This window comes from Schistocerca piceifrons, chromosome 11 (assembly GCF_021461385.2).
Source record: "Schistocerca piceifrons isolate TAMUIC-IGC-003096 chromosome 11, iqSchPice1.1, whole genome shotgun sequence".
Taxonomy (NCBI): Eukaryota; Metazoa; Arthropoda; class Insecta; order Orthoptera; family Acrididae; genus Schistocerca; species Schistocerca piceifrons.
In genome coordinates, this window is record NC_060148.1 from 138,783,975 (window position 1) to 138,810,453 (window position 26,479).

At 38.9% G+C, this 26,479-nt stretch overlaps 1 protein-coding gene across 1 annotated transcript in view; it reads left to right on the forward strand.

The window, feature by feature from the left end:
• Positions 1-26,479, forward strand: part of LOC124719812 (zinc finger protein 836-like) — a 157,187-nt gene that overhangs the window by 105,970 nt on the left and 24,738 nt on the right. The window contains exon 4 of the mRNA XM_047245002.1: positions 24,440-24,511. Within this exon, the coding sequence (XP_047100958.1) occupies positions 24,440-24,511 (72 nt within the window). The remainder of the gene's footprint in view (positions 1-24,439; positions 24,512-26,479) is intronic.

Below are 26,479 nucleotides of genomic sequence, written 5' to 3' on the forward strand. Positions count from 1 at the left end.
TTAATTCTTGGGTGAGGTTCCTGATGACTTTGGTATTACTAAAAACAGTTTGCTCCAATCCGTTTAATCTTGTTGTGTGCCATTCTATAGTGCCTTTATTTGATTCCGCGGTATTCTCTACGTTCTGTAATGAATTATTTAACTGATTAATATCTTCGTTATCCGCTGTACCGAAAATGGTCTTTAGTAGTTTACTTCCTGCGTCCGCCCATCCACGTTTAGTTCGTTTAACGGTCTGCGGAAGTATATCTTGTAACTGACGCAACTGTCCTCTCAACTGTTCGTATGAGTAGTGTAATGTTTTAAATTCACTGGATATTTCTTAAAATATCTGTGGTGAACTTGCCCTTTCATGTAGTGTATCAAATTCTAATTCAAGGCTGTTAAGTTCATTACGTAAGGCCCATAAATTATACTCTAATGAAATAGTCCACTTGTGATTGGTCAGAATTACAGTACCCTGTTTTACAAAAATTACACTACTCATCAACTGGTTGATCTGTAGTCCGTTGTTCGTATTAGTCAATAATGCAATTGTGATAAGCAGTATAGTCACAATGTAGTTGTCCATTATGCTAGAGGCGTTACCTGAAAAAGCAAACAACATGGTTATGGACGTACCAACCTAGTAAAAACAAAACAAAAAAAAAAAAAATAAAAAAAATACATTGTTAGCTACAAGATCTACCTGTTTCTACGTTCACTTTTTTCTTAAACCATTATCATTTGTTAATTATTTACATTTGTTTATTATCTGCAGTCCACTATGATTCCACAGGGACATTCGCACCCTTTGTCAAAGATTGTATGGTGCCATGTCTGTATGTTGTGCTGGCGTGGCCACTCCTTTTCCTTTTTGGGCACTTCCTCCATCCTTCGGAAAAACAGACACTATTGTTGAAGGAATTACATCTGGAGCACCCTTAAAAGGTTTTAAGCAACTTGCATGGGCAACAGTAGTTCGGGTGGGCAGTTGCAGTTTAACGTTGACTGGTGACGTGATCTCAATAATTTGATGAGGACCTATGTAGTTCGTTACGAATTTCTTCGTTTTTCCTTTCGCAATGTATGGAGTTGACAGCATCACCCACTGACCGACTTTGTAATTTGGATATTTAGCTTGGGCATTACCTAATCTTTCCTGTCGTTCTAAAGCTTTTGTATTAGATTTTTGAACCTTTTTCCATACGTCCTTCATCACTCGACCGAAATCTTTTACTGTTTCGCCGACTTTTCCGGTTTTCTGCCTGATTACGTCAAAAGGGGACGGCATTTTTGTCCCATAGACCACTTCATGCCAGTTTGCTTGATGCGTTTTGGCGTTGTATACCGACACGTTTATTGGTAAATACGTATCCCAATTAGAATGTTGTTCGTTAATATAATAACTAAGCATCTTGCCAATTGTCCGATGAACTCTTTCTGTGCGTGCGTTGCACTGAGGGTGCAACGGAGTTGTGCGTAATTTACGTATTTTTATTAAGTGGCATAGCTGTTTCATTAATTCAGACATAAAATAAGATCTCTGATCTGTGATAATAGCTTCAGGTACAGCAAATTTAAGTATCCAGTTGTTAACTAAAGTTTGGGCAACTGTATTTGCTTGTTGATCTGGGAGACTCACCGTAGCTAGATAGCGTGAAAAGTGATCTATAATTGTAAGAACATACTTATTACCAGCAGGTGTTTTATGAAATGGCCCGTAGAGGTCTATTCCACAGATTTGAAATGGACATGAAGCTTCGGGGAGCCTCTATAAGGGTATTTTTAAACGAGAAAGTTCACCTCGTTGTGCGCACACAATGCAATTACGAACATACTGCTCAAGATCCTGCTTTCTGGTTTGCCAACAAAATAGCTCTGCTACGCGTCTTTCGGTTGTCCGCTGTCCATCGTGTCCTGCAAGGATATGATCGTGGGCCTCTGCCATTATTTCTTGTCTAAGGTGTTGGGGAAAAACTATTCGCAGTCCAAGTTTTGTTTTACGGCATAATATACCATCTTCAAAGCAAAATTGTTTTTGAGTTAAGTATTTTTTGCATTCTGTATCCTCATCTTGTGCCTTTCTCTAGTCCTCAGTATCTCGGCCTGTTGCTTCGAAAAGTGCTATTTTCCGTCTTAGGCAATCTGCATTCGTCTGTTTTTTGCCTGGCTTATGGATAACTTCGAAATCCATTTCGGAAAGACATGGGCCCCAACGGGTGAGACGACTAGATGGATCCTTTAACCCAAGTAACCATTTTAAAGCTGCGTGGTCTGTAATAACCTTGAATTTCCTACCATACAAGTAGCATTTAACGTATTTGATGCCATAAATAACACTTAACAATTCTTTCTCCCTTGTGGAATAATTTCTTTCTGCCGTTGTTAGTTGTCTCGAAGCATAGGCTATGTGGTGTTCCGCGCCATTAATATTCTGACTCAAAACAACTCCTACTGAATGACCACTTGCGTCACAGGATAAAATAAATTCCTTATTATAATCTGGGTAGGCTAATACTGGACTGTGTGTTAACTTATCTTTAAGGGTTTGAAATGCTGATTCACAATCTTCAGACCAATGAAATTTTGCACCTTTTTTCAATAATTGGGTCAAGGGTCGGGCAATTTCAGCAGAATTTTGAACATATTTTCGGTAATACGATGCGAGACCAATGAAACTTTATATTTCCTTAACGCATTGTGGTGTTGGGAAGTCCTTGACTGCCGAAATTAATCGAGGATCTGTTTTAATTCCTTTTTCACTAATGACATGCCCTAGGTATGTAACCTCTGTCAGTGCAAAACTACATTTTTCCATATTTAATGTTAATGTAGCTTTTCCAAGTCTCTGAAAACGTTACGCAGACGCACAGCAAGTTCATTAATGTCTTTGGAGAATACAGTAATATCGTCTATATATACACAACACTGCTGAGTTTTGAGTCCTCACAATACTTCGTCGAATAGTCTCTGAAAAGTTGCTGGCGCATTTTTCAAACCGAAAGGCATTCTTTTAAATTGCCAGTGGCCTCCAGGGGTAGAAAATGCTGTTTTATGCCTATCTTCAGGTGCAACTTCCAATTAGTGATATCCGCTACGTAAATCGGCTGTTGAAAAGTATTTACTGTTACCCAAACTGTCAATGATATCTGTAATGTTTGGAAGAGGATAAACATCTGAGATAATTTGTTTGTTAAGGTGTCTGCAGTCACAACAATCTCTATATAGTTTCGTTCCGTCGGAAGATTTCTTTGGAATAATTACAATATTTGAATTATAAGGCGAATCAGAATATTCTATAATTCCATCTTTTAGATTCTGTTCTAAAAATTCATCCAGTATTGGCTGTAAGTGATGCGGAACTCTATAAGGTTTCCTATAAACTGGGGGGCTATTTCCTGTTGGGATCCTATGCTGTGTGATGTCTGTTGCTGGCAATGGACCTTCTGCATTAAATAAATCCTGAAACTCAACTAAAACTGCTTCTATCGTGTCTCTATCATTTCCTTTCAAATGCTCAATCTTCTGGCGTAATGCGGCTTTATAGTCGTCTGGTTTCTGACCATCAGTAATATCTGACCAAATGAAATCTTCTTCAAAATTACTCACTGTAGCTACTAATATTTCTTTATGCAATCCTTTGTCCTCCACTCCGAAACTGTCCATATGTACCGGTACTTTTCTTTCTCCCTCAACGTCTTGAACCCGTACAACACTTTTACATACAAAACAATGTGATACATCTAATTCCTCATTTACCTCTAGTGGCTCTATTACACACACTGTATCTGTAGGTACCTCGGGGTCAACAGTCATCCACAAAAGTTTTCCTGAGCCAAATGGTATCCTATCCCACGAATTAACCTTCAAGGACGTTGCACGCAGTGTAGTTGATTTCGCCTTCCGGTTAGGGAAATCTTGCGGCAGCGGGCCCTTCGCAGCGGTGTCACCTAGCTGAAACACTATTCCGCTAAGCTCTAGAGTTTGCTGTCTGAGGTCGATTTTAGTGTGATGTTTATTCAGGAAATCCAGCCCTAGAATCGCGTCGTACCCGTCAGTTACCTTTGTTACCACTACTACATCTTCTTGAAATTGTACACCATGAATATAGAAAATCAATGATGTACATCCTAACGACTTCACTGTACCTCCTCCTACCCCACTCAATCTATACCTTGGAGGGTCATATTTCTTTTCTCCAATGCATTCATTACTCACTATTGATACGTTTGCACCTGTATCCACCAGTATACTTGCCTCTTTATCCTGTATGGTAGCAGATAACCAGCATTCCGCCTTCACATTCGCCTTAATGGCATGAAATTCTATTGAGAACGCCTGGCGGCGGCTCCGACATTCCCGTTTGAGTTTAACTGATTCATATTTCCAGAAACTTTCTTAGACCTGCATTCCTTGTATGTGTGAACTATTCTTTAATTAGTGCATTGAGGTTGTCTGCAGTTTCTTGCTATATGTCCCAGTCGATCGCACCTAAAACATCGTACTCGTACTGAAAATACATTTCGCTTCTCCTTGTATCTGTTGGCAATGTCTATTTCTTCGAAAGTCGTCGCCACAGATACAGCTTCCGCTAAATTGTTTGGGAACTCTGCCCTGACACAACGGGACGTTTCAGGAGGTAACCCACAAAAAATGTATCCAGAGCTCTATCTTCTGCCTCTTGTAAAATAACTTTATTTGCTTCATCACTAGTTGTCAACTGATATATGTTAATATTAACTTTTCTAATCCTATCTACAAAGTTTTCTAAGGACTCGTTTTGCCTCTGAGTGATAGTGTTTAATTTCTCCCTATAAAATCTACAGCTGTCCTGTTTTTGAAAACGTTTAAGTAATCCTTTCTTCAATTCCTCAAATGTTGGAGCATTCCATAATTCTTAATGGTATAATACATGTGCTTCAACCTCTCCTATCAATCTTAACTTTGTCATTTGTAAGAGCTGTTCATCTGACTATGATCCTAACTTAGCAGCTACTACTAAATCATCAAAAAAGGCTGTTATGTCTTCGCCACGTTTACCTGAAAAAGGAGTTACTAAGGCTGCTGCTGAGGAATCTAGGGTGGGAGGGATTGAACTGGTTTGCGTAACCTCACTCAACTGTTTAAATGTTGTATTACTATCATTTTTAAGCTGTACTATTTGATTAACTAGCTCTGAATAGCTTCCTCAGTAGAAACCGCTCGTGGTGGTGACTCTGACTTTGTACGATTTCGTGTCATCATTTTACAAACTATTAGTTACACAATCTTACTACACTGAATGAAAAAGATGCTGAAATATTTTCAACAAACTCTTAAAATTATGAGAGAAAATACACTTCTAAATAAAAAAATATTAAGACTGCTACGCAAACCTCTATGCTTTCACACATTAAACAATATTAACTGTGGACCTTTAGTGACTGTCATTCACACCTCGTATTGAGCCAAGGTTTTTTTTTTCTCTGATACCAAATGTAATAGTTCTGACACTAAATGTAACTGGGTTTTTTCTTTTGATGCTAGTCAATTGTCAGGATGAGCTTTACTGCAGAGGTCCTTCGATTCTAAAGCATTATGTCAGGGCGAAAATAATAAATAAATTAATTTTTCTCTCTTAACAACATGTAGGCAGGGTGGGTCCTTCCTTGGCTCGGGTATGAGGTAGAATGAAACAGCATTTTTACATAACTTTCACTAAAAGTTTTATACAACTGTTTGCTTACTGGATGTTCTGGCTTGGAGAGCGGCAGCGGCGTCGTCTGATTAGGCGTGGCGGTGTGTATCTCCTGTCACCATCCCGCCTAGTTGACTGGAGATGCGCAACGCGAGGTGGCCCGTTTCATTATTGAGAGCGAAGTCGTGCATCAGAGGGTAATACCTTGGATGTGGCATCCCAGTGTTTTTCTCTAAGCGGCCGCGTATGTTGTGCGTCGGCCAGTGGAGCGGCGCAGCGGGGGAACGCCAGTGTCCCGGACTCGAAAAACGGACTCCCGCTTGCCAGTCTTCAGCTGTCAGATCTACATCCCATCTCACAGGTGCCTGCTGATGTGAGGCCGTCTCCTTCGCGTCCTCATGAGTCACCTGGGTACGTAAAAATCAGACTTCAAATACCTTTTAACCCCTGTTTTCTGGCGCCGAGGCCGCTGCTTGCTATTCTATTGCAGCGGCGGACTTGGTGCGTCTGTGTACGATGTAGTCTCTTCTTGCATGACGGTCTTCAGCACCAAAACTGACTAAAAACTACTGCTACTCTTTGTCGGGTCCACTGCGTCTCACATATTAATTCACTTCACTTCACTGGAGGTGAACGACTTCACGGTCATTGCCTCTTCGGTCACGTTGAAAAGCTTCTCGAAGAATCTTCTTAACGTCGGTCATCGGCTCTTGGAATATAGGCGGGGGCCTTTGCTCACGTGTGACAACTGAGAAACACCTGAGCCGGTTGGGCAATGCCCTGACAGCTGAATCGACAGCGTCTGCTTATGTGGGGAGGGCGATGGCTTCTGAACTTGCTGACTTCACGGTCATTGTCTCTTCTGATCTGCCCGCTGTTTGCCAGTATGTAAATCTCTAAACTATACCAAGTTTTTCGTTTATTTTCTAATTTCTACTTCACTTTGATTTCACTTATTTACTTAAGTTCCACTCAACAAAATAAGTGGTGTAGGGAAATTAATTTTGTTCATTAATATTCTTTTCTTCTGGAAGTATAAATTTGCTGCTCTTCAAGCAATGAAGATATCCCCTCTTGCCAACTACGTAAAATCATGTTGTTAGGCAAGTTATTAACAGAAACCTAACTGGTTTCACCATGTGTGGTGACTCCTGAGCAAGCCGATGCCAACTCATGTCAAAAGGGATTTCCTTTTGAGTAATCCGAGGAACAGACCCCTTGAGTTAGTTTTGTGTGGTGCATAGTGGAACCAAATGAAGTAGCACAAAGGAGGCGGCTCAGAACTGGTAGATTATGTGTTTTTTGAGAACTACCGGGTGATCAAAAAGTCAGTATAAATTTGAAAACTTAATAAACTACGGAATAATGTAGATAGAGGTAAAAATTGACACACATGCTTGGAATGACATGGGGTTTTATTAAAACAAGAAGAAACAAAGTATTGCTAGACACGTGAAAGATCTCCTGCACACGTCGTTTGGTGATGATCGTGTGCTCACCGCCACTTTCATCATGCTTGGCCTGCCAGGTCCCCAGACCTCAGTCCATGCGATTATTGGCTTTGGGGTCACCTGAAGTCACAAGTGTATCGTGATCGACCGACATCTCTAGGGATGCTGAAAGACATCATCTGACGCCAATGCCTCACCATAACTCTGGACATGCTTTACAATGCTGTTCACAACATTATTCCTCGACTACAGCTGTTGTTGAGGAATGATGGTGAACATATTGAGCATTTCCTATAACGATCATCTTTGCTTTGTCTTACTTTGTTATGCTAATTATTGCTATTCTGATCAGATGAAGCACCATCTGTCGGACATTTTTGAGCGTTTGTATTTTTTGGTTCTAATAAAACCCCATGTCATTCCATTCAGGTGTGTCATTTTGTACCTCTCTATCTACTTTATTCCGTGATTTATGCAGTTTTCAAATTTATGCTGACTTTTTGATCACCTGGTGTATGCTATACATCAATCTGCACAGGACTTTGTAAGAACACTGTGACATAATGTTTATTCCAGTATCGAACAACATGACCGTAATGTCTAAATGAGATTTTTGAGCTCAAACATATGCTTCCTGACATCTGTTTAAACAAGTACTGCATTCACAAGCACCTGAATTACAAAACTGTTTTTGCAATCGTCAGATGTTTCTACAATATTGCCTCTGTGTTGTGGGTAACTGTTGAAAAATAGTTCTATTGGTATCACAAATACTCAGACACATGCTATAAAGTGGCATGCACAGTTTAACTGTAGAAGCAATTGGATGTTAGTGCGTAGCAATGTGACCTTTTAATCACATTTATGATGGCATGTTGAAAAGTAATGCCTACAAATTTATGTGAAAACGTATACAGATTTTTGGATAAAATTTCATAAACATTCTACATGTTTATTCTTCATCTCTACATATTTATGTCGCAACAAAGCCACATTGGCAATGAAAACATTTCTCCCAGTGAGTGATCAGTTCATTGATACTGTCACTGTAGGTTGTTCAACTCTGTTGATGGAGCCACAGCCTCACCTCTACTTGCACCACTTCATCACTATAAGACTGAATTCCTCAAAGATGTCTTTAAGTGTTGGCCTATGCAGCCGTCCACTTTGAGCTGAGGTTAGCGGCTCCATCTGTTTCATTATGAGTGTGAACAACTGAATGTTTGGACATTACTGACATTGATATAGTGAAAACAATGCACTGCATTCGTTCTTCTGTGGATTCAATTGAAGGCCCATTTTGACATTTACAAACTTGACTAGAACACACTATTTCTCATGCAATGACATAGTTCCATTACACACTGCAATGTTACACACTACAATTCAAAGTTGCATAATAGTAGTGTTGCAAGTTGTCAGTGAAATGGGAATTCGACTATGTAATGTGCATGATAAGTAATACCTCAATTGATATTGAGAACAGAATAAAAATATTCAGCAGCATTACTTTTCAATGAGCCTCCATATTACGAGACAATGGGAGAAGTGCTAGGAATTTAACTAACACATTTCTTCAGTGTTTATAGATTTTTCCATCACAGGACAATGGTCACAGACAGAGGTTACACAGCAGTGTGAGGGAGTGTAGAAATCCAGAAAAGTTAGTGGGTGTACTGAGGAGACAGACAGGGACAAGAGCAAAGGTACAGATATGAGAGAGATGATGACCTGTACATTTAAAATGCGTACTGATTTGGGACAAGATTCTACTTGTCACCATGAATGCTCAACATAATATTTGACAGATTAATGGAAATAGCAAGGATCCCAACTTGATAGGGCACATGAAATACTGATTGGTTGAGGCTCATGACGTCATCAGGGAGACAGAACTTATGTAGCAGTGCCGCCTGGTGACAAGAAGTATAATAAGCGCTATTGACATTAGCGACGTCGCTCACCTGTTGTTTAAAAATTACATGTAGATTGCCCACAGCTGTCATTTTGGAACGTCAAAGAAGTCCAGATTATTCAATGGAGCTTAACTTATGGGAATTAAATGTAAAAACCTGGTTCGAATGCGAATAATCGATAATGCGGTGACAGACTAACCCGGTTGCAGCTGTGGCAAATGCGGAAAAGCAGACCAAATATATGTAAAAGTTACATACATATTCCTTGCATTTTCTGCAGTTTATGTATGATATTGGTCATGATATGTATCAAAATATTCTTTGAATGCTTATTCATTAACTATATTTTCCGATTTTACGTTGTTCTTTTAGGTTTTATTGCGAGAAGTGCTATAAATATGATACCTTGAAATATAACGCAAACGTAAATATTAGGCAATGCCATATGTCCGTTTGTCACCATAAAAATTATCCCGCTCCCAATCTTTACGATTTCCACAACTAACGAAATTATCACCCTTCAACTAACCTAGGCCTCGGACAACATTAGAGAGAAGTCCATAGAATAGATTTCCAGGGGGGTGTCCCAATATTGTGCTCCTGGCAAAGTATGTGTTATGCTTCAATTTTGGTCGTTGTTATGTAAACAGGGAACTATATGTCATTGTTATGCTCAAACTGCGTCTTCCTACACCGTGTCTAGTTTTTCACAATCAAGGTTATGTTCATATGGCATTGTGATAAACAATGCTGAAAGAGGAATTAGATTAATTTTCTTTCTGACATGCATGCTTCCATGCATTGCTTAATTATACTAATTAATTTGAAATTGTGTGAAAATATTGTGTTATATTCATATGTGCTGCCTCATGTGCAACATGTGGTCTGTTCTTGTATTAAAAAATAGCAAATAAATAAACTGATAATTACATAGCCAGTGTGTATATTGTTGTGATCATACAGTCTAATTTCAGCTGCTTCTGTAATTACATAGACCCAACAGCTAGAAATATGGGCCAGATCCTCATCTGCTTAAAGGCTTTCTTGCATTTACTCACTAAACAGTTCTCGGAAACTGCTGATTTTCATTTTTTCATGCTTGAGATGATGATCAACACAGCAATTAGCAGTAGTTTGTATAGTTAATAGATTAATAGGTCTAAACAATACTCACATCTCCAAATCGTGAGACTGTTATAGATGTAGGTCACTGGTAATCACAGTTTATCATTTACAGTGAAATGTGTAATAAAACATTTGAAATAAATCACGAAGTTTCAGAGTGATACCATATGTATTAGACATTCACTCATAGTTCTTTTCCGTATTCTCTATTACAAACATAGGGCCTAGTCTGCTAGCTACAATACGGTATGTGGTGATGGGTACCTTGTATGATATTTCTCTAAATTTTCTCAATAGTGTTCCATGTAAAGAACATGTTTGTCCAAGGTTTTTTCATTTGAGTTCATGAAGCATCTCCATAATACTTGCATGTTGATTGAGCCTACCAGTAAGAAATCTAGAAGCCCACTTCTGAACTTCTTGGTTTCTTCCTTAAACTGACCTGGTGGGGATCCCAAAAATTCAAGTGGTACTCCAGAATGAATTGCATCAGTGTTCAATATAGGTGGGTTTCTCTCAACTTGTGGTCTGAGCGACACTCCCCTCATTGCCAGTCTTCCCAAAATGTATTCATCTTCCCAGAGGAAGGAACTATGAGTACAGAAAGCTAGAAATAGTTTTTTTACTCAACTGTTGTTTCCTCTAATAGTTCATACAAACCATTTTATAATTTTTAGAGAGCACCATCAGCTGTTCATCTAACTGAAAAATTAAATATCTGTTTAATATGAACATTACTGTTATCCAGTACATGCATCCTTGAGTCCAAACATTATGATTAATTATAGGAGGGGAGGCTAATGAGATACTCTTTTACTTTATATTTATTTTGGATAATTTACTTTAAATCATTCTCTATCACAATTTGATTTTTTTTTTTTTTTTGTTTGTTTGTCATTGGTTTCGGCCACTTAGGTGGTCATCTTCAGACCCATTGGCAGTGGCTGTTTGTGGAGCAGAACTTAATATGGCAGTAAATCACTGTTTCAGAAGTACTTACATTTATTTAATATCTGGGGTTTCCAGTTTTCTGTCTGATGCCTGCCAGCGACCTGTTAGACTACAGGGTGTTAAATAAAGGAACAGTCGTGGAGATCAGCACCATACATCACGGATAAAATTCTGATTTTGTGCCAGAATGTAAATTTCTATTCTGAATCCCAGGCAGAGAAACAGACTGTGCAAGTATTATGGCATTTAATTTCACAAATAATCCTAAATTCACACTTCTTATGAACACCAAATAAAATTAGGGGGTTAATATATTGACATGAGAGTGTAAAACTCAAGGACAGTGAGGAGGCTTCTGTAAGATGTCAAACTATCACTTTTACACAATAATCTTACTCACATGGATAAAAAGTTATCTCATAAGATTCCACATTAAATCTGAATAGAATCCCATGCTTTTGATTACTGCCTCCATCACTACTGTCAGGGCCCAAGTCTGACTGTCATAAAATTAATGAGGTTCACACTTATGCCCAGTGGACACAATGCAGTTGGCTAAATTACATCATGGAGAAAGCATATGCTAAAGCAACACGCTCTGCATTCATAGGTCACATTTTTGCAAGCTGTCCAGCATAGCTTGCAGTGCCATCACTTGTAATAGGTGGTGAACCATGTGAAGTTTTTCTCTGTAATTTTTCTTTCCGACGTGCATGCTTCCATACATTGCTTAATTATACTAATCAATTTGAAATTGTGTGAAACTATTGTGTTATATTCATATATACTGCCTCATGTTGTCTGTTCTTGTATTAGAAGATACCAAATAAATAAACTGATAATTACAAAGCCAGTGTGTATATTGTTGTGATCATACAGTCTAATTTCAGCTACTTCCGTAATTACAGAGACCCAACAGCTAGAAATATGGGCCAGATCCTCATCTGCTTAAAGACTTTCTTGCATTTACTCACTAAACAGTTCTCGGAAACTGTTGATTTTCATTTTTTCATGCTTGAGATAATGATCAACACAGCAATTAGCAATAGTTTGTATAGGCTGTCCCACATAACTGATACCATACTCACAAGGAATATTATAAATCCCTGGTACACTGAGCCTGAGAGTATGTTTGTCAGGTCACAACCTTTCTTTAATTTTCCTTGGTGACAGAAAGACTCATCTGATTCCTTGCCTGTTTACACTCTAACTTACGCATTGCACGACAGATTGGAAGCCATGCTGTGTCTTTGTCCTCATGACTTGGCTGATGATTTCTTCAGCAGAATTGACCTAATTTCATATATAGAATGTTTGTTTGGAGGGAGGGGGGGGATTGTGAAAGAGCAGTGGGAAGATGAGGAGGTTTGGTCAAGGGTATAAGTAAAATAAATAGTGACTAAATGGTGGTGGCAGAGGGGTGGTTTTGAGTCGTAATAAATACAAATCCAGAAAAGATTATGTCACAGCATTATGACAAGACTACGGACTACATGTCATAGGCACGATCCCAATTTATACAGTAGTGTTCTATCTGAATTAATAGCAAACTTACTTCCAACTGGGTATTTGCATAGATAGCCAATACATATATTACACACCTAATACTGCAAAGAATTCAAACATTATAAACAATATCATGCTTTGCTGAATATGCAAACACACACAACAATTCAATAATATTCATGAAGATAAAAAACATTGTTATATATATATATATATATATATATATATATATATATATATATATATATATATATATATATATATCAAAACAAGTTTAGAAGGAAAAATGTCTTCAACTGATTCCAAAATCACAGAACAGACTAGTATCACAAATGCCATCATACTACACCTAATAACTGCCAATATCAATCATTATAAGATGATATCCAAATTTACCTATTAGTGTTGACATTGATAGCCATCAAAACATAGAGGGTATTTTCTGGAGTGAAGTTCCACAATCAAACGATATTCCTCTCTTCTGCTCTTATTTTGTACACCTCCATGCCCAAACCCTCCTTCCACTGACCCTTTAATCCGTGTTCTGCTTACATCTTTCCTTGATCATGAATGCTCACTTTACCATGTGCAGTCCACTCCCCCCGACCCAATGACCTGTCTCAATGTTGACCCTTTGCCTCAAGTGATGCAAATGTATTACCGACTGCCACTCCCCCTATGGTCAGGGCAGACCCACCACATCAGATACACTAGAAGGTGCCTCAACAGCAGAGCCTATGGTGAAACAAATGATACCTGAGCTGTTCCAAGCAATGCACCAGTTTCTCCGCCACCATTACACCTGAATGCAGCAGCCTAAAGACAGCTGACCATAGTTAAAAGCACCTTCAGCCAATCATTAACTGCAGCTAGCTCCTATTGTGTCCAACACACACCCTATCCATCCTACCATTTCTAACTTAAGATTTAAACTATGAAAACAAACAAAAAAAGCTAAATCTGTGACTTACTACTGTTTGGCAGAGGCAGATGGCTTCTCCCCACTCGAATAACATTATATTGAATATATTGTGTGTTCTTATCTAAGTGCTGGAATAATTTAATAACCTGTTTATGCACTATAAAGAAATTTCACCTTCAACTTATTATGTGTATGCGCAATACCTAATAGACTTACAATAAGCCTCTATTCACTATTTTCAGTTTATTAATACCAGAGATTGCTGGTTCACATTTATATAAGCTGAAATTAATTTGGAAGCCTCCCTTCCCTCCGTCTCTTGCCCATACCACCTGCATTAATACTGTACTTTTTTTCCAATGTGATCTTTGCACTCTCAATTGTGATTATTAGTTTTTCTACAGGAATAAAAAATCATTTAGCATGAGGTACTGTTTTTATGGTTTTTCAGTTGATTTTTGTTAATTATCTGTCAAAATATGACACATGAACTCAGCACTTCTACAACCAAGTCAATTAGTGATATGTTATAACAGCTAATTATGTGATGGAAGAATGCTGTGAGTTGAGAACTTTGAAGTTATGATAGATAACACTTGGCACGATACTCTGAAGTAAAGTTTTTTCTCTGGTATGTTAACTTATTTGTCTATGAATCTAAGCACACTTAATGTGTCATACATATTTTGTGATGTTTCTGGACAGATATTCTGATGATGGGAAATGTCTGAAATTCATTACTAATTAGTCATCATAAGTGGCTAAAATATATACTGTTGTTTGCTTAACATTTTCTGGTGATTTACCCATAATTATTTAATCCTTGCACACTATTTCCTTTTGCATTTATTTTAAAAATAAAAGTAACTTCCTATACAGATATAATGGTACATTGTACATGGATATTCAATCTTTATTTTTTGTTTCATGGTTCTGCTAGTGTTTCAGCTTGTATTTATTTTTAATTGGATTATTAGAATTTTTTCTGTTTTCAGTGTGTTCACTTAAATTACGAGTAATTTAAAAGTACATAAAACATTAAACCATATAACCTGCTGAAATACTAAGAAACACTTCCAGAATTTCTGTAGAATGGGTTAACACCATTGTTCCAATCACTTTACAGAAAATTATCGAAACAGTCATTTTAACTCTTTCACTTTACAATTTATTAGGCCTACTGTATTTGGTGGGATGAATTTGTATAAGATACATACTTCTTGAAAAGCTGCTGGCAACCAAAACTTTTTTTATTGAAAATGTATGTACAATATTATGCAAGTGTTTATTCAGGCAAATAGTAATATTTAAATAAACTTAAAGTTAGATGTTTCTGTACGCTGCAAGATTTTGAAATATTTTCCAATTAATTCACAAAATATAATTCCTTTATGACATTTTCAAGTGCATCTTTACTTCAATGATATTTACTCTTTACTTTCACTTGCCTCTTTTTTTTCCATCACCTCAGTTAACTACCTTAATTTCTTTCTTTTACAAATGTCTGCCAAGTCATCTGGCGTAGCCTATCTAACCGATAACCAGTGTGGTGGGTTAATACGGATGCCAGGGAATTTTGTTTATGTTTAGATTGAATGCTTGTAAAATAGTAGTGCTTTAGGTGTGCATACTTTGCACTCTGAACTGTAAAACCAAGGGGTTGTGTTCAGAGCAGGTAAGTTTGGGACCAGACTGACCCCACCATACTGCTTGTGATATTTCTCTAGCGAACTGTTTCCTGTTCTTATAGATTCAAACGATGTTATATTCTCGTAAAGAAATGAAAATAAGTGATCAACTCGATGAATGGCTACAGTCTATCCTTGACTAAGTACAGCTACACACATTGATTAACCAGAACCTTTTGACCATCTACCTAATAGCCGGTATGTCTATCTTCGGCACGGATAACAGTGACAATGCGTTTTTGCACAGAATCAGCGAAGTCTTGATAGGTCGCTGGAGGGAGTTGGCACCACATCTGTGCACACAAGTCCCCTAATTCTTGTAAATTCTGGGGAGTGAGCTCTGATGCCACGTTCAAGTTCAATCACATGCCAGTCTGTGTGATGGGCAAAATCAAGTGTGTCTGTATGATCACCCTGTGTGAACAAGTTCTTAAATGCAAAATTTAGGACTTCTGTCTTCTTTTTGCCCTCTTCTACAGAAAGTAACCAGCTACAACGCTGAGTTGGGCCTTTATCTGGATTATATAGCAGCCCTGACAGTAATTCAGAGTTAGGTGAAGAAGAAGAAAATGGAAACGAGGTAGAAAATGAAGAGGTGTTGGGAGAGGTCATATTATGATCTAGCACTTACCAGGCATTGGTCTTGCATAGGTCTCCAAAATTCTTGTTCTGAATGCAGCATCTGGTCATTCCATGTAATGGGTAATATTTTTGGAGAAATTCTTAGGGCAATGAATGATTTTTTCTTCTTTTTGTGAATCCATCAGAGGTAGGATATAGGACTGCAGCTGGCTTCAAATTCTTGTGAAAAACCTTGTACCAAACAGCTGTTTTACTTTTTATAAATTCTTTACTATATGCAACTAGTTTAGGCATCCCATTAATCTTAAGGCTATACATAAACCACCAGATAAATATATCACATAGTTGGTCTGAATTATGCAGGTGCCACCAGGTTTTTTACTACATTCCACAGACTTCTTCAGACTGACGTGGACACCTAAGTCATAAGACAACTAGTTATATTTCTGCAATTATATGCATGATATCCATTCTTTCAGACAGCCGAAAGAACAGTCACCATGCATACAATTTTATCTATACGTAGCCTAGCTTGGCATTGGGTAACTTTCTTCAGTTCAGATGCATTCATAAACTCAGAGCCATTTGCAGGAATATCTCATGGAGACGGCGAGTGAGATGGACTGCTGTAGTGAGGGTACTATTGGAGTAGTAGTGACATATGGAATTTTGGGTCAGATGAGAGACTTTCCGAGGTAATCCACATAGTCGTGATGGGCACTGTGTCTGGGTAGTGAAGTAGTCAGTGCAACTGCCTTGACAGCAGGAGTGACGGGTTCAAATCCCGATCCAGTAAAAATATTCTTGTGTCACCATTGATATAGGTCAACACAGCAAGAAAGCATTTAATAAAATTATCAAAATACTTTTATGTCAGAGGCATCCACATGGAACTGAAGGAGACATTCACAGAATCTAATAAAAAACTGCTGGGACCTGCACAATGCAGACCAACTACGTAGACATGTTTATCTGGTGGTTTGCATACAGCATTAAGATGGCTGCCATTGGGTCACCAAAACTACATGCATGTAATAATGGATTGATGGTAGAAAAACAGCTGTTTGATACAAGGTTTTTCACAAGAACAAATGAAAAAATTCTGAAAAACCAGACTATTTCTCCAACAGAAAATACCTGATTGGTGATATGCGTCGTGCAATTTAAGGCATCTTGAGATTATTATTATCTGATTCAGCTTTCTTGAAGTAAAAATGTATTTACAATGATGCCTACACAAGTTTATCTTGTTGTCATCTTTTCTATAACCTTTGCAAGCTTTATAATAAAATTTGTATGAAAAGTTTACTGTACATGTTTACTTATCCTGTAACTACAGCTAATTGATGCATAACATAGTGCTTTTGTGATGGGTTTACTCATATGTTGATTCAACCAACGGTTTTGTTTCTTACGGTTTCAAGAATATATAACATTTCCATGTATTATGCACATATCAGAACCATTTCAATGTAAACATTTAAATTATAGTGAGGAGTATGTGATTTTCAACATGCTTCACAAGTTTGATTTTAATTGCTTTAACCAAAGAAGACTAGTTTGAACTTCTTGCGCAGCCCACTTTTGTATATTATCCCTTAAATGTCACAAAGTTGCCAGCAGCCATGGCAGACAGCTCTGCTGTGGCTGGTGTTGGCCTCATAGGGCTTACCATGTTAAGTAATTACTAGACATTAACTGAATTATTGGGCAAAAACATTCCATTAAAGGAAAATTCCTCAGACAGACATTAGAATTTTGGCTGCACTTTTCAAGCAAGACTTCTAGATGCATATACTTCATGCTCAAGGTCCCGAAAAGCTGTTAACACATTGACTGCAGAATTGTCACTAAAAGCCACACACCTGATGCCATATGCCTGGTGACAAAACATCCATCACCAAGCATGTCATAACCGACATGTTAAATATAGAAAATTAGACCAAGAAAGTCAGCAAAATAGATTCTTGGGAACTGTTTTAATATAAAAAATAATAACTGGAACTGAATAAACAATTTTCAACTTGTCCAAGCAAATTTTGCTTTTTGACTTCATTCAGTTGTCAACTGGAAAACATTCATACTGTAGGATTCTGGTGAATACTCATACTTTACCTGTGAAAAATAACACAACCATTTGAAATGACTACGTACATAGTCCAATTAATGTTACAGTTTAGTAGATATTTCAGTTACATTTTGTTAACTACACTCCTGGAAATGGAAAAAAGAACACATTGACACCGGTGTGTCAGACCCACCATACTTGCTCCGGACACTGCGAGAGGGCTGTACAAGCAATGATCACACGCGCGGCACAGCGGTCACACCAGGAACCGCGGTGTTGGCCGTCGAATGGCGCTAGCTGCGCAGCATTTGTGCACCGCCGCCGTCAGTGTCAGCCAGTTTGCCGTGGCATACAGAGCTCCATCGCAGTCTTTAACACTGGTAGCATGCCGCGACAGCGTGGACGTGAATCATATGTGCAGTTGACGGACTTTGAGCGAAGGCGTATAGTGGGCATGCGGGAGGCCGGGTGGACGTACCGCCGAATTGCTCAACACGTGGGGCGTGAGGTCTCCACAGTACATCGATGTTGTCGCCAGTGGTCGGCGGAAGGTGCACGTGCCCGTCGACCTGGGACCGGACCGCAGCGACGCACGGATGCACGCCAAGACTGTAGGATCCTACGCAGTGCCATAGGGGACCGCACCGCCACTTCCCAGCAAATTAGGGACACTGTTGCTCCTGGGGTATCGGGGAGGACCATTCGCAACCGTCTCCATGAAGCTGGGCTACGGTCCCGCACACCGTTAGGCCGTCTTCCGCTCACGCCCCAACATCGTGCAGCCCGCCTCCAGTGGTATCGCGACAGGCGTGAATGGAGGGACGAATGGAGACGTGTCGTCTTCAGCGATGAGAGTCGCTTCTGCCTTGGTGCCAATGATGGTCGTATGCGTGTTTGGCGCCGTGCAGGTGAGCGCTACAATCAGGACTGCATACGACCGAGGCACACAGGGCCAACACCCGGCATCATGGTGTGGGGAGCGATCTCCTACACTGGCCGTACACCACTGGTGATCGTCGAGGGGACACTGAATAGTGCACGGTACATCCAAACCGTCATCGAACCCATCGTTCTACCATTCCTAGACCGGCAAGTGAACTTGCTGTTCCAACAGGACAATGCACGCCCGCATGTATCCCGTGCCACCCAACGTGCTCTAGAAGGTGTAAGTCAACTACCCTGGCCAGCAAGATCTCCGGATCTGTCCCCCATTGAGCATGTTTGGGTCTGGATGAAGCGTCGTCTCACGCGGTCTGCACGTCCAGCACGAACGCTGGTCCAACTGAGGCGCCAGGTGGAAATGGCATGGCAAGCCGTTCCACAGGACTACATCCAGCATCTCTACGATCGTCTCCATGGGAGAATAGCAGCCTGCATTGCTGCGAAAGGTGGATATACACTGTACTAGTGCCGACATTGTGCATGCTCTGTTGCCTGTGTCTATGTGCCTGTGGTTCTGTCATTGTGACCATGTGATGTATCTGACCCCAGGAATGTGTCAATAAAGTTTCCCCTTCCTGTGACAATGAATTCACGGTGTTCTTATTTCGATTTCCAGGAGTGTATATGTAATAGGATGAATGAGTCAAAAGAAACATACAAACAGTGACATTTTCTTTATTAAGTACACTTGGATTTCCACATCACCCTGAGGTACAGAGTATGATGCGTTACTCATTTTTTTTACATGGCGGGTTTCCCGAGTAGGCCTAGAAACCATGATACCCAAACATGCACACACAACTGTAGGACAGATAAATTTAATTCTTAGAGTATGTGTGATCAATGCCAACATGTACACTCAACACTTCACTGTCAGGTTGCACCAAAGCTCTAGCAACATTTGGCGTTTCAGCCAGGATTGGTTTACCGAAGACACTTTTTGGACTGAAGTTCTGTTTGTTAGGTGTTTGTTGAACTGATTGCTGGCACGGTGTTGACCTCTTTTCTTGGAGTGAGAGTTAACAAGTGACAGCAATTTCTTCCCACAACTTCAGAATTTGCTCACTATCTCCCAGTATGTCTAAATTGTTCCTTTTGCTAAGAGAAATCTGTTACACATGAAACTGCATTCCAATCTGGGTTCCATGCGTTGAGCGGTACGAAAAAAAAAAAAAAACAGTTTCTTCAAAATTTATGGACAGTAAAAATAAGGTTTGTTAGTTACCCATTGTGGATTACAATGATTGTGACTTAAATGTCTTCCAAGACTAGTCCGTTAATACAAATAATCCTTTCATATGAGCTGAAAGAAACTTTGCAGTACAACATTGCACCAGATTACTGAATGCACAAAGAACGAAATTCTATAGTTTTACCAGAAACGATCCTACTATTGAATAGTAAAAACTTATTATTATGCAGTGTTTCTTACGGTCCATTGACTGGAATACAATCTTTTCATCCGCAGTTCGAACCATTTGCTTTTTCTTCCACATGTGCTCTCAAACTAGCGACTGCAGTCGTCTTGTGGGCACTTATTCTTACCTTCTGTATTTGGCTCTACATCATACATTTTCCTGATGTGCGGTTATAAAGTTATTCGAAGCTGAAATGCTTTACCGCACACAAAACACATGTTGGAATCTGTCATTATAAACACAGGCCTAGAACACACAACAGTAAAGTACTATAACGAGTTAGCCACACAATGTATCGACAGACGAATGGCCTCGTTTAAAGAACAGCGCGTTTCAGAAAGTAGCAACGATCTGGATTGGCTGATGTGGGAGACGACGTCATGGCACGACGTGGCCAATCAGCAAAGCCAATTCTTTGGCGTCCCCTAGACGCAAGTACATGAAATAAGTGAGGTTTGTAGTCCAAAACGCTAAGAAGCCAGATGTGTTGACTCTTCCCTCAGGAATGGTGTAAAGTGACCCAGTTCATACTGGGAATTTGATTTACAACCCTAGAGAAGTTTTGATGTGTGGGCACAAACTTACAGCTGGATATTAAATGAGGCAGCATTAGTACATTCAAAAATCTGAAACTACGAAAATGATTGTTACGTAATGTAGTGTGTCCAACAATACTAAAATTTAGGCTTATATTAGTTACAGCCCCAGGGTTGGTTTATCAACAGAGTTCTTAAGTATTGTAAACACAACTGAGAGAAAATCTCATCTCTATCATCTTTGGTCCATTCTGAGACTCTGATGTCTGGACAGAAAGAAAAAACAAAAAGAGTGGGAAATGACATTGTTGGAACAGTGTCATATGCCAGAAAATATTCAAACCAGAGCTGTGAGCATGAGAATGTGTTAGCATTACAAATGTAAACAGGATGAAATAGACTGGGGATTTAATTAAATATTAAGGAAAAGTCGTTCAGTGGATGCAGGAAACAACACTGTAACTGCAGGCAAACGATAGTGAGTAGAAGAGGAAACGTGCTGACTGTCCTAGTTCAGTAGTTCTGCCGTGAGATGTCAGTTGGTCTGCTTGTGACCCACAGAAGTATGTGTTACAATGGAAAAATCAGCAGACTGACTTACATTGTGGATCTTAGATACTATATGGAATACAGAGGGTTTTTTTCAAATACGTTTTCTGCTCCAAAACCCTGTATTAGTGCTTTTGTTGCAAATATCCAGCTAACATCTGTGTTTGTCTTACGTAAAACGTCAACGAAAATTCACATTTATGTTCAGTTTCTGCAAGAGACAATGAAAGTTTCACAGGAATGTACTGGCAAGCAAATTGTAACTTGTCCGAGCAGAAGTAGTCTTGATGATGGGTGACGATTTTCAACTCGGAGACGTAGAGATACCGAAATGATGCTGCTGTTGGGAGAGAAATGCAACCTCTTTTCCATAAGTATTTAGGTATTTCGAAGGTACTATTAGTGGTTACTCTTAGCGCCAGTGTGTTCTTTCAGAACAAAAGCTTTTACTGTATAGTTAGAATGCCTCCCCATTTCATTAACTTTTTGTGAGCCTGTGCGTTTTGTGCAAAGCATCACCAAGAGAATATAAGTGTGTCCACTAAGTTATTTATCTATCTAATGAATAATCCTGTTGATTCTGGAGAACTATCTGGTCGATAATTGTAGTTGATTATGCCATCGTTAAAAAGTACATCACTTTTATCACATCAACCACTTTTTATTCAATTTATGACACGAATAGCGTACGAAAATGCCCACATTCTTCCGGTCTTGTCAACTGTGTTTGATGTTGGGCAAGGAACTTTAGCTTTTATGCCAGTAATTCCTAGACACTGCTGGACCTCTTTATTCTGTTGTGTACTGCACCATAAGAAGTGAATGCAATAAGTGTCATTCTGGCTTGCTCTAGCTGGATAATTACTTGAATCAATATATGCTAGACATCACTGGGAGTGGCATTGTGACTCGAGTATACTAAAATAGGGTGAATACGATTATGCATCTGGTCAACAGATAGCAACACCAGAGCAATGATAGGCAAAGTTATTACTACAATTGTCTGAAGTATATACCCATAAATTGACGAAACAAACTTTCAGCAAAGTGTTATTGAAATGTAGCTTTCCTTGTGCTTTACTTCATCAAAAATCAGCATGTCTTTGTTTTCATTTTGTCGTTTCCGAAAATAATTTTTAATTGTTCTACAGCCTCTTGGTTGATTTCACATGAGCAATTGTGATTATTTACTTTTGGAGATGTTTCAGAACGTTGTTGCAACAATGCGTGCCTCAAACCATGTCTATATCCTTTGAGCTTCTAATTTTCAAGGGCATGCTATCCAGAGTAAATTCATAGTCACATCACATAGTGCATTCTCTTGCTGTTTCTAAATTGGCATTTCTTTAACATGGTGGCAAATATGATTTTCTGTTTTTACTGAGTGTACAGTGATGTAGGACATTCGACTGAGCCATCTTATGGTTTTCATCTGAGACTTGTTTGTGGAAGAGATTGATTTTGGCATTTGCTGTCCTTAATTTATCATGTAATCGGACAATTTCCAGTTTCTGGCACATCAACATTGTTTTCATGTGATTACTACTCCGTTCAGCACTGATCTGCACCCTACATTTTCCTTTAGCAGAAGAAGCACTGGCAGACATTGAAACTGCAGCTTGTTTACTGTCTTCCTTCCACAGCTTCCCTCTAGTGAGTGCTTGACGGACGATTTTCTTTTGTGTAATATTTTCGACAGATATTTCAGTAAACTGGGAAATACACAAGGGACCACTGAGCCGCTCTGGTTTTAAAAGACCGCCCTTGTCTAACAATTTCAATTTATTTACTGACGATAAACATTTGTTGTTCCTCACTGAAATGTGAGTCTCACACAAAACAACTCGGAGTCAGATTGTCTTTTCCAGGAATTGCTGTCAACCATTTTGAAAATTTTTGGAGAACTACAAAATATTTACCTTTAGTTTCTCTTCAGCCACATCGGTTCACTGGATCGAAAAACGTGGACATGTTTTGTTCGTTTTCTTCTATAAATACCAGTTACTACAACTCTCAACACCTCTTTATAATCACAGCCCCGGCCGCGGTGGTCTAGCGGTTCTTCAGGAACCGCGCGGTTGCTATGGTCGCAGGTTCGAATCCTGCCTCCGGCATGGATGTGTGTGATGTCCTTAGGTTAGTTAGGTTTAAGTAGTTCCAAGTTCTAGGGGACTGATGACCACAGATGTTAAGTCCCATAGTGCTCAGAGCCATTTTTATAATCACAGCCTTCAACTCTTAACCATTCACTCACAAATCCGTAAACAAACTCTCAAAATAAGTTGAGGCAGAAGCAACAAATGCCATCCGATTACATGTCAGCTTGAGTCTCAAGTGACAGTGCTACTCGTAGTTCTTGGGTATATGAAGATGATACCTGTTCTTTCAGACATGTCCGAAAGGGCTAACTAGCCATTTGACCATCTTCTTCTATGTGGCTGGACAAACAGTGCCCGAACTCTTACGGGAATTGGCAAAAAGCCGCGAGTAGTGATTTAGTGGGTAGGGGCACTATGAATATAACGTGGGACAATAGGTTGGGAATGTGGGTCTCGTGGTAGGCATGCCAGAGATAAGTCCCTGCAGTTACACTATCATCTGTGCCCTTGGTGGCACAGACGGATAGAGCATCTGCCATGTATGCAGGAGATCCTAGGTTCAAGTCCTGATCGGGGAACATATTTTCAGCTGTCCCCATTGACGTATATCAATGCCTGTATGGAGCTAGGGGTATTCATTTCATTGTAGTTCTTGGCCTTGCCACCTTTCCAATCCTATGTTAATGCACAGGGAGTAAGCACACCCTCCTTCTTCTTGCTACGGGCAAACTGTCAGGTTACCAAAGGAAGGATAGGGCTCAGTAAGCACCGTGAAATACGCTATGTAATGACTGATTATGTGTAAAATTAGTGCAGTATGGCACAGTGTGAAATTATGGAGATGCATGTTGGCAGAATAGCTGCTCATTAAAATATATTTTTTAAAATCTCTTGTGCATGCGTGATACAAATCTCTGAAAACTTGTATCATATTTATAAAAAAAAAAAAAAGAAATATTGAGAGCCATGTCATAAGTACAGAAGGCTGTAAGCATTTTTAACTGAGAGTTTTTTTTCTTTCTTTCAGTGTCTTGAAGATAACTTGGGAATCTCTCATCCAAATGATTTTATCAAGGAGGATCCTGAACTAAATTTGGAGGTATGTAGAACTTAGAATACTGTAAGCATTTGCATCTCTGATTTATTGCATGTAGGGTGATAAAAATGTATTTGTGTAATTGCTTAATGTAAGGAATGCATTCCTGTGAGACAGGCATAGATAATGAGTTTTCTTGAGCTAAGTGCAATTAATAATTTTACAGTACTGTTGTGGTATTCCACTTATTGTGGATTAGCAACTGTTATTTGATAATTGTTCTGAATATAATCTGAACAGAATTTGTAACAATGTGTTTAACCATATTTTCAGTGACCCTTCTGAATGTTAAATATTTTGTATACGTTTAAACCACGAGAGTGCAGATCATTTGAAAAATATTCTTCCTTTCAGTAACTTATGATTTATGCATTGCAGAAGAGTACATTGCACATGATTCATCTTTTCAGTGAATCATTGATATTTGTCAGTTTGAACCAAAAATTTTCAAAGGTGCCAAAGGTATGAAGTGTGATACAATTTGTATGTGATAGATCACCCTTGCTGCATTGTTCTTAGAATAGTTACAGTATGGCTACCTCAGTGGTACTTGCTGATTTACTTATAGATTTGTCAGTCACAGAAAAACTCTAGGACCTATGCAGATAAATCCGTGTATTACCTCACCGTAGAAGTTATAGCAGGTCCAAATAAATTATCTACAGCTTCAATAAGGTCTGCTTGTATGAAGCATAAAATTTAATCCAGTAAAATAAAATGTTGTGGTAATAATTTTGTCCACTTTGTGTAAGAGAAAGTGGATGGTTAGATTCATAAACTTCTCACAGGAAGAAGACATAACTAATATTGGGGAATATAAGGTAGAGTACTGAAAAACCTAATCAGAAGACTTACTATGCAAGACACAGTACAGTGCATGGCGGTGGGTATGTTCCACCACTGTTAGTCATTTCCTTCCCTTTCCCACTTACAAGCAGAGCGAGGGAAAGGCAACTATCTCTTGCCTCCATAGAAGCCATAATTTCTCTTGTATTTGTGGTGTCTGTAAAGACCCTCAGGCACATTGATATCTGGTGGTTGTGCAAGCATACCAGTCAAGGAAAAAAATTATCATGCTAGGGACAGTGCATATGGTATATAAAAAAAGAGTGAATCTGGCATAACTGGTTCCTGCATCACATTTTCTCTTCCCAAATTAAGCATTTGTTTGTTAGGCTTCATTCTGTTGTATATGCGTGATGTAATAATAATTTTCTATGGTGCACAGGCATAGTAGTTTTTGCATATCGTATTCACTTTAGAGAATGTGTTCAATATTGAAATCAATTCATTTAGCAAATGTGTTCCTTTACTGTCACTGCTCTGATATTTTCCCACATTACGTCAGTTCACAATAAGAGGTAGATCGACACCTTGGACTATTAACTTAGTTGTTGGCATTGTGCTTCATAAAATCTTCCATTAGTAAACGTGCCTCTGCATCATTTCAATGTTGCTGCCTTCGTGCTATTGTGGGGAAAATTAATCTGGAATGCATAAATTTTAATTCCATTTCGTCCACTATCTTTACAATCCTCAATGCACCAGGAAAAAGTAGTTGTCCATGTTTACAAGTTCAGCATCCATGACTGTATACTACCCAACAGCAACCTTACATAATTGATCTCCTCCCATTGTTATGTCAAATTCACAATTTATTATTACACATCTAAACTCTGTTCTAGAATATTACAATCACTAAATCCTATTAATAGTTTTCTGTTTCAGCATACACAAACAGATGATTTCAGAAGTAACGAAAGATACTAGATGAAAAAACAGTAAACAGAAAAATAAAGCTCTGTCTATCTCTGACAGTTACGGAGGATACACAAAGTTTTATGCATTATAGACAAATATTAGTGTACAAATCAGACACACAAACTTTCATTATGTTTCCTTTACAATACACACTGATCAACATTTACATCTGCAGTATGCTTCAAATGCCAGTTCCCTAAATTTTCTCAA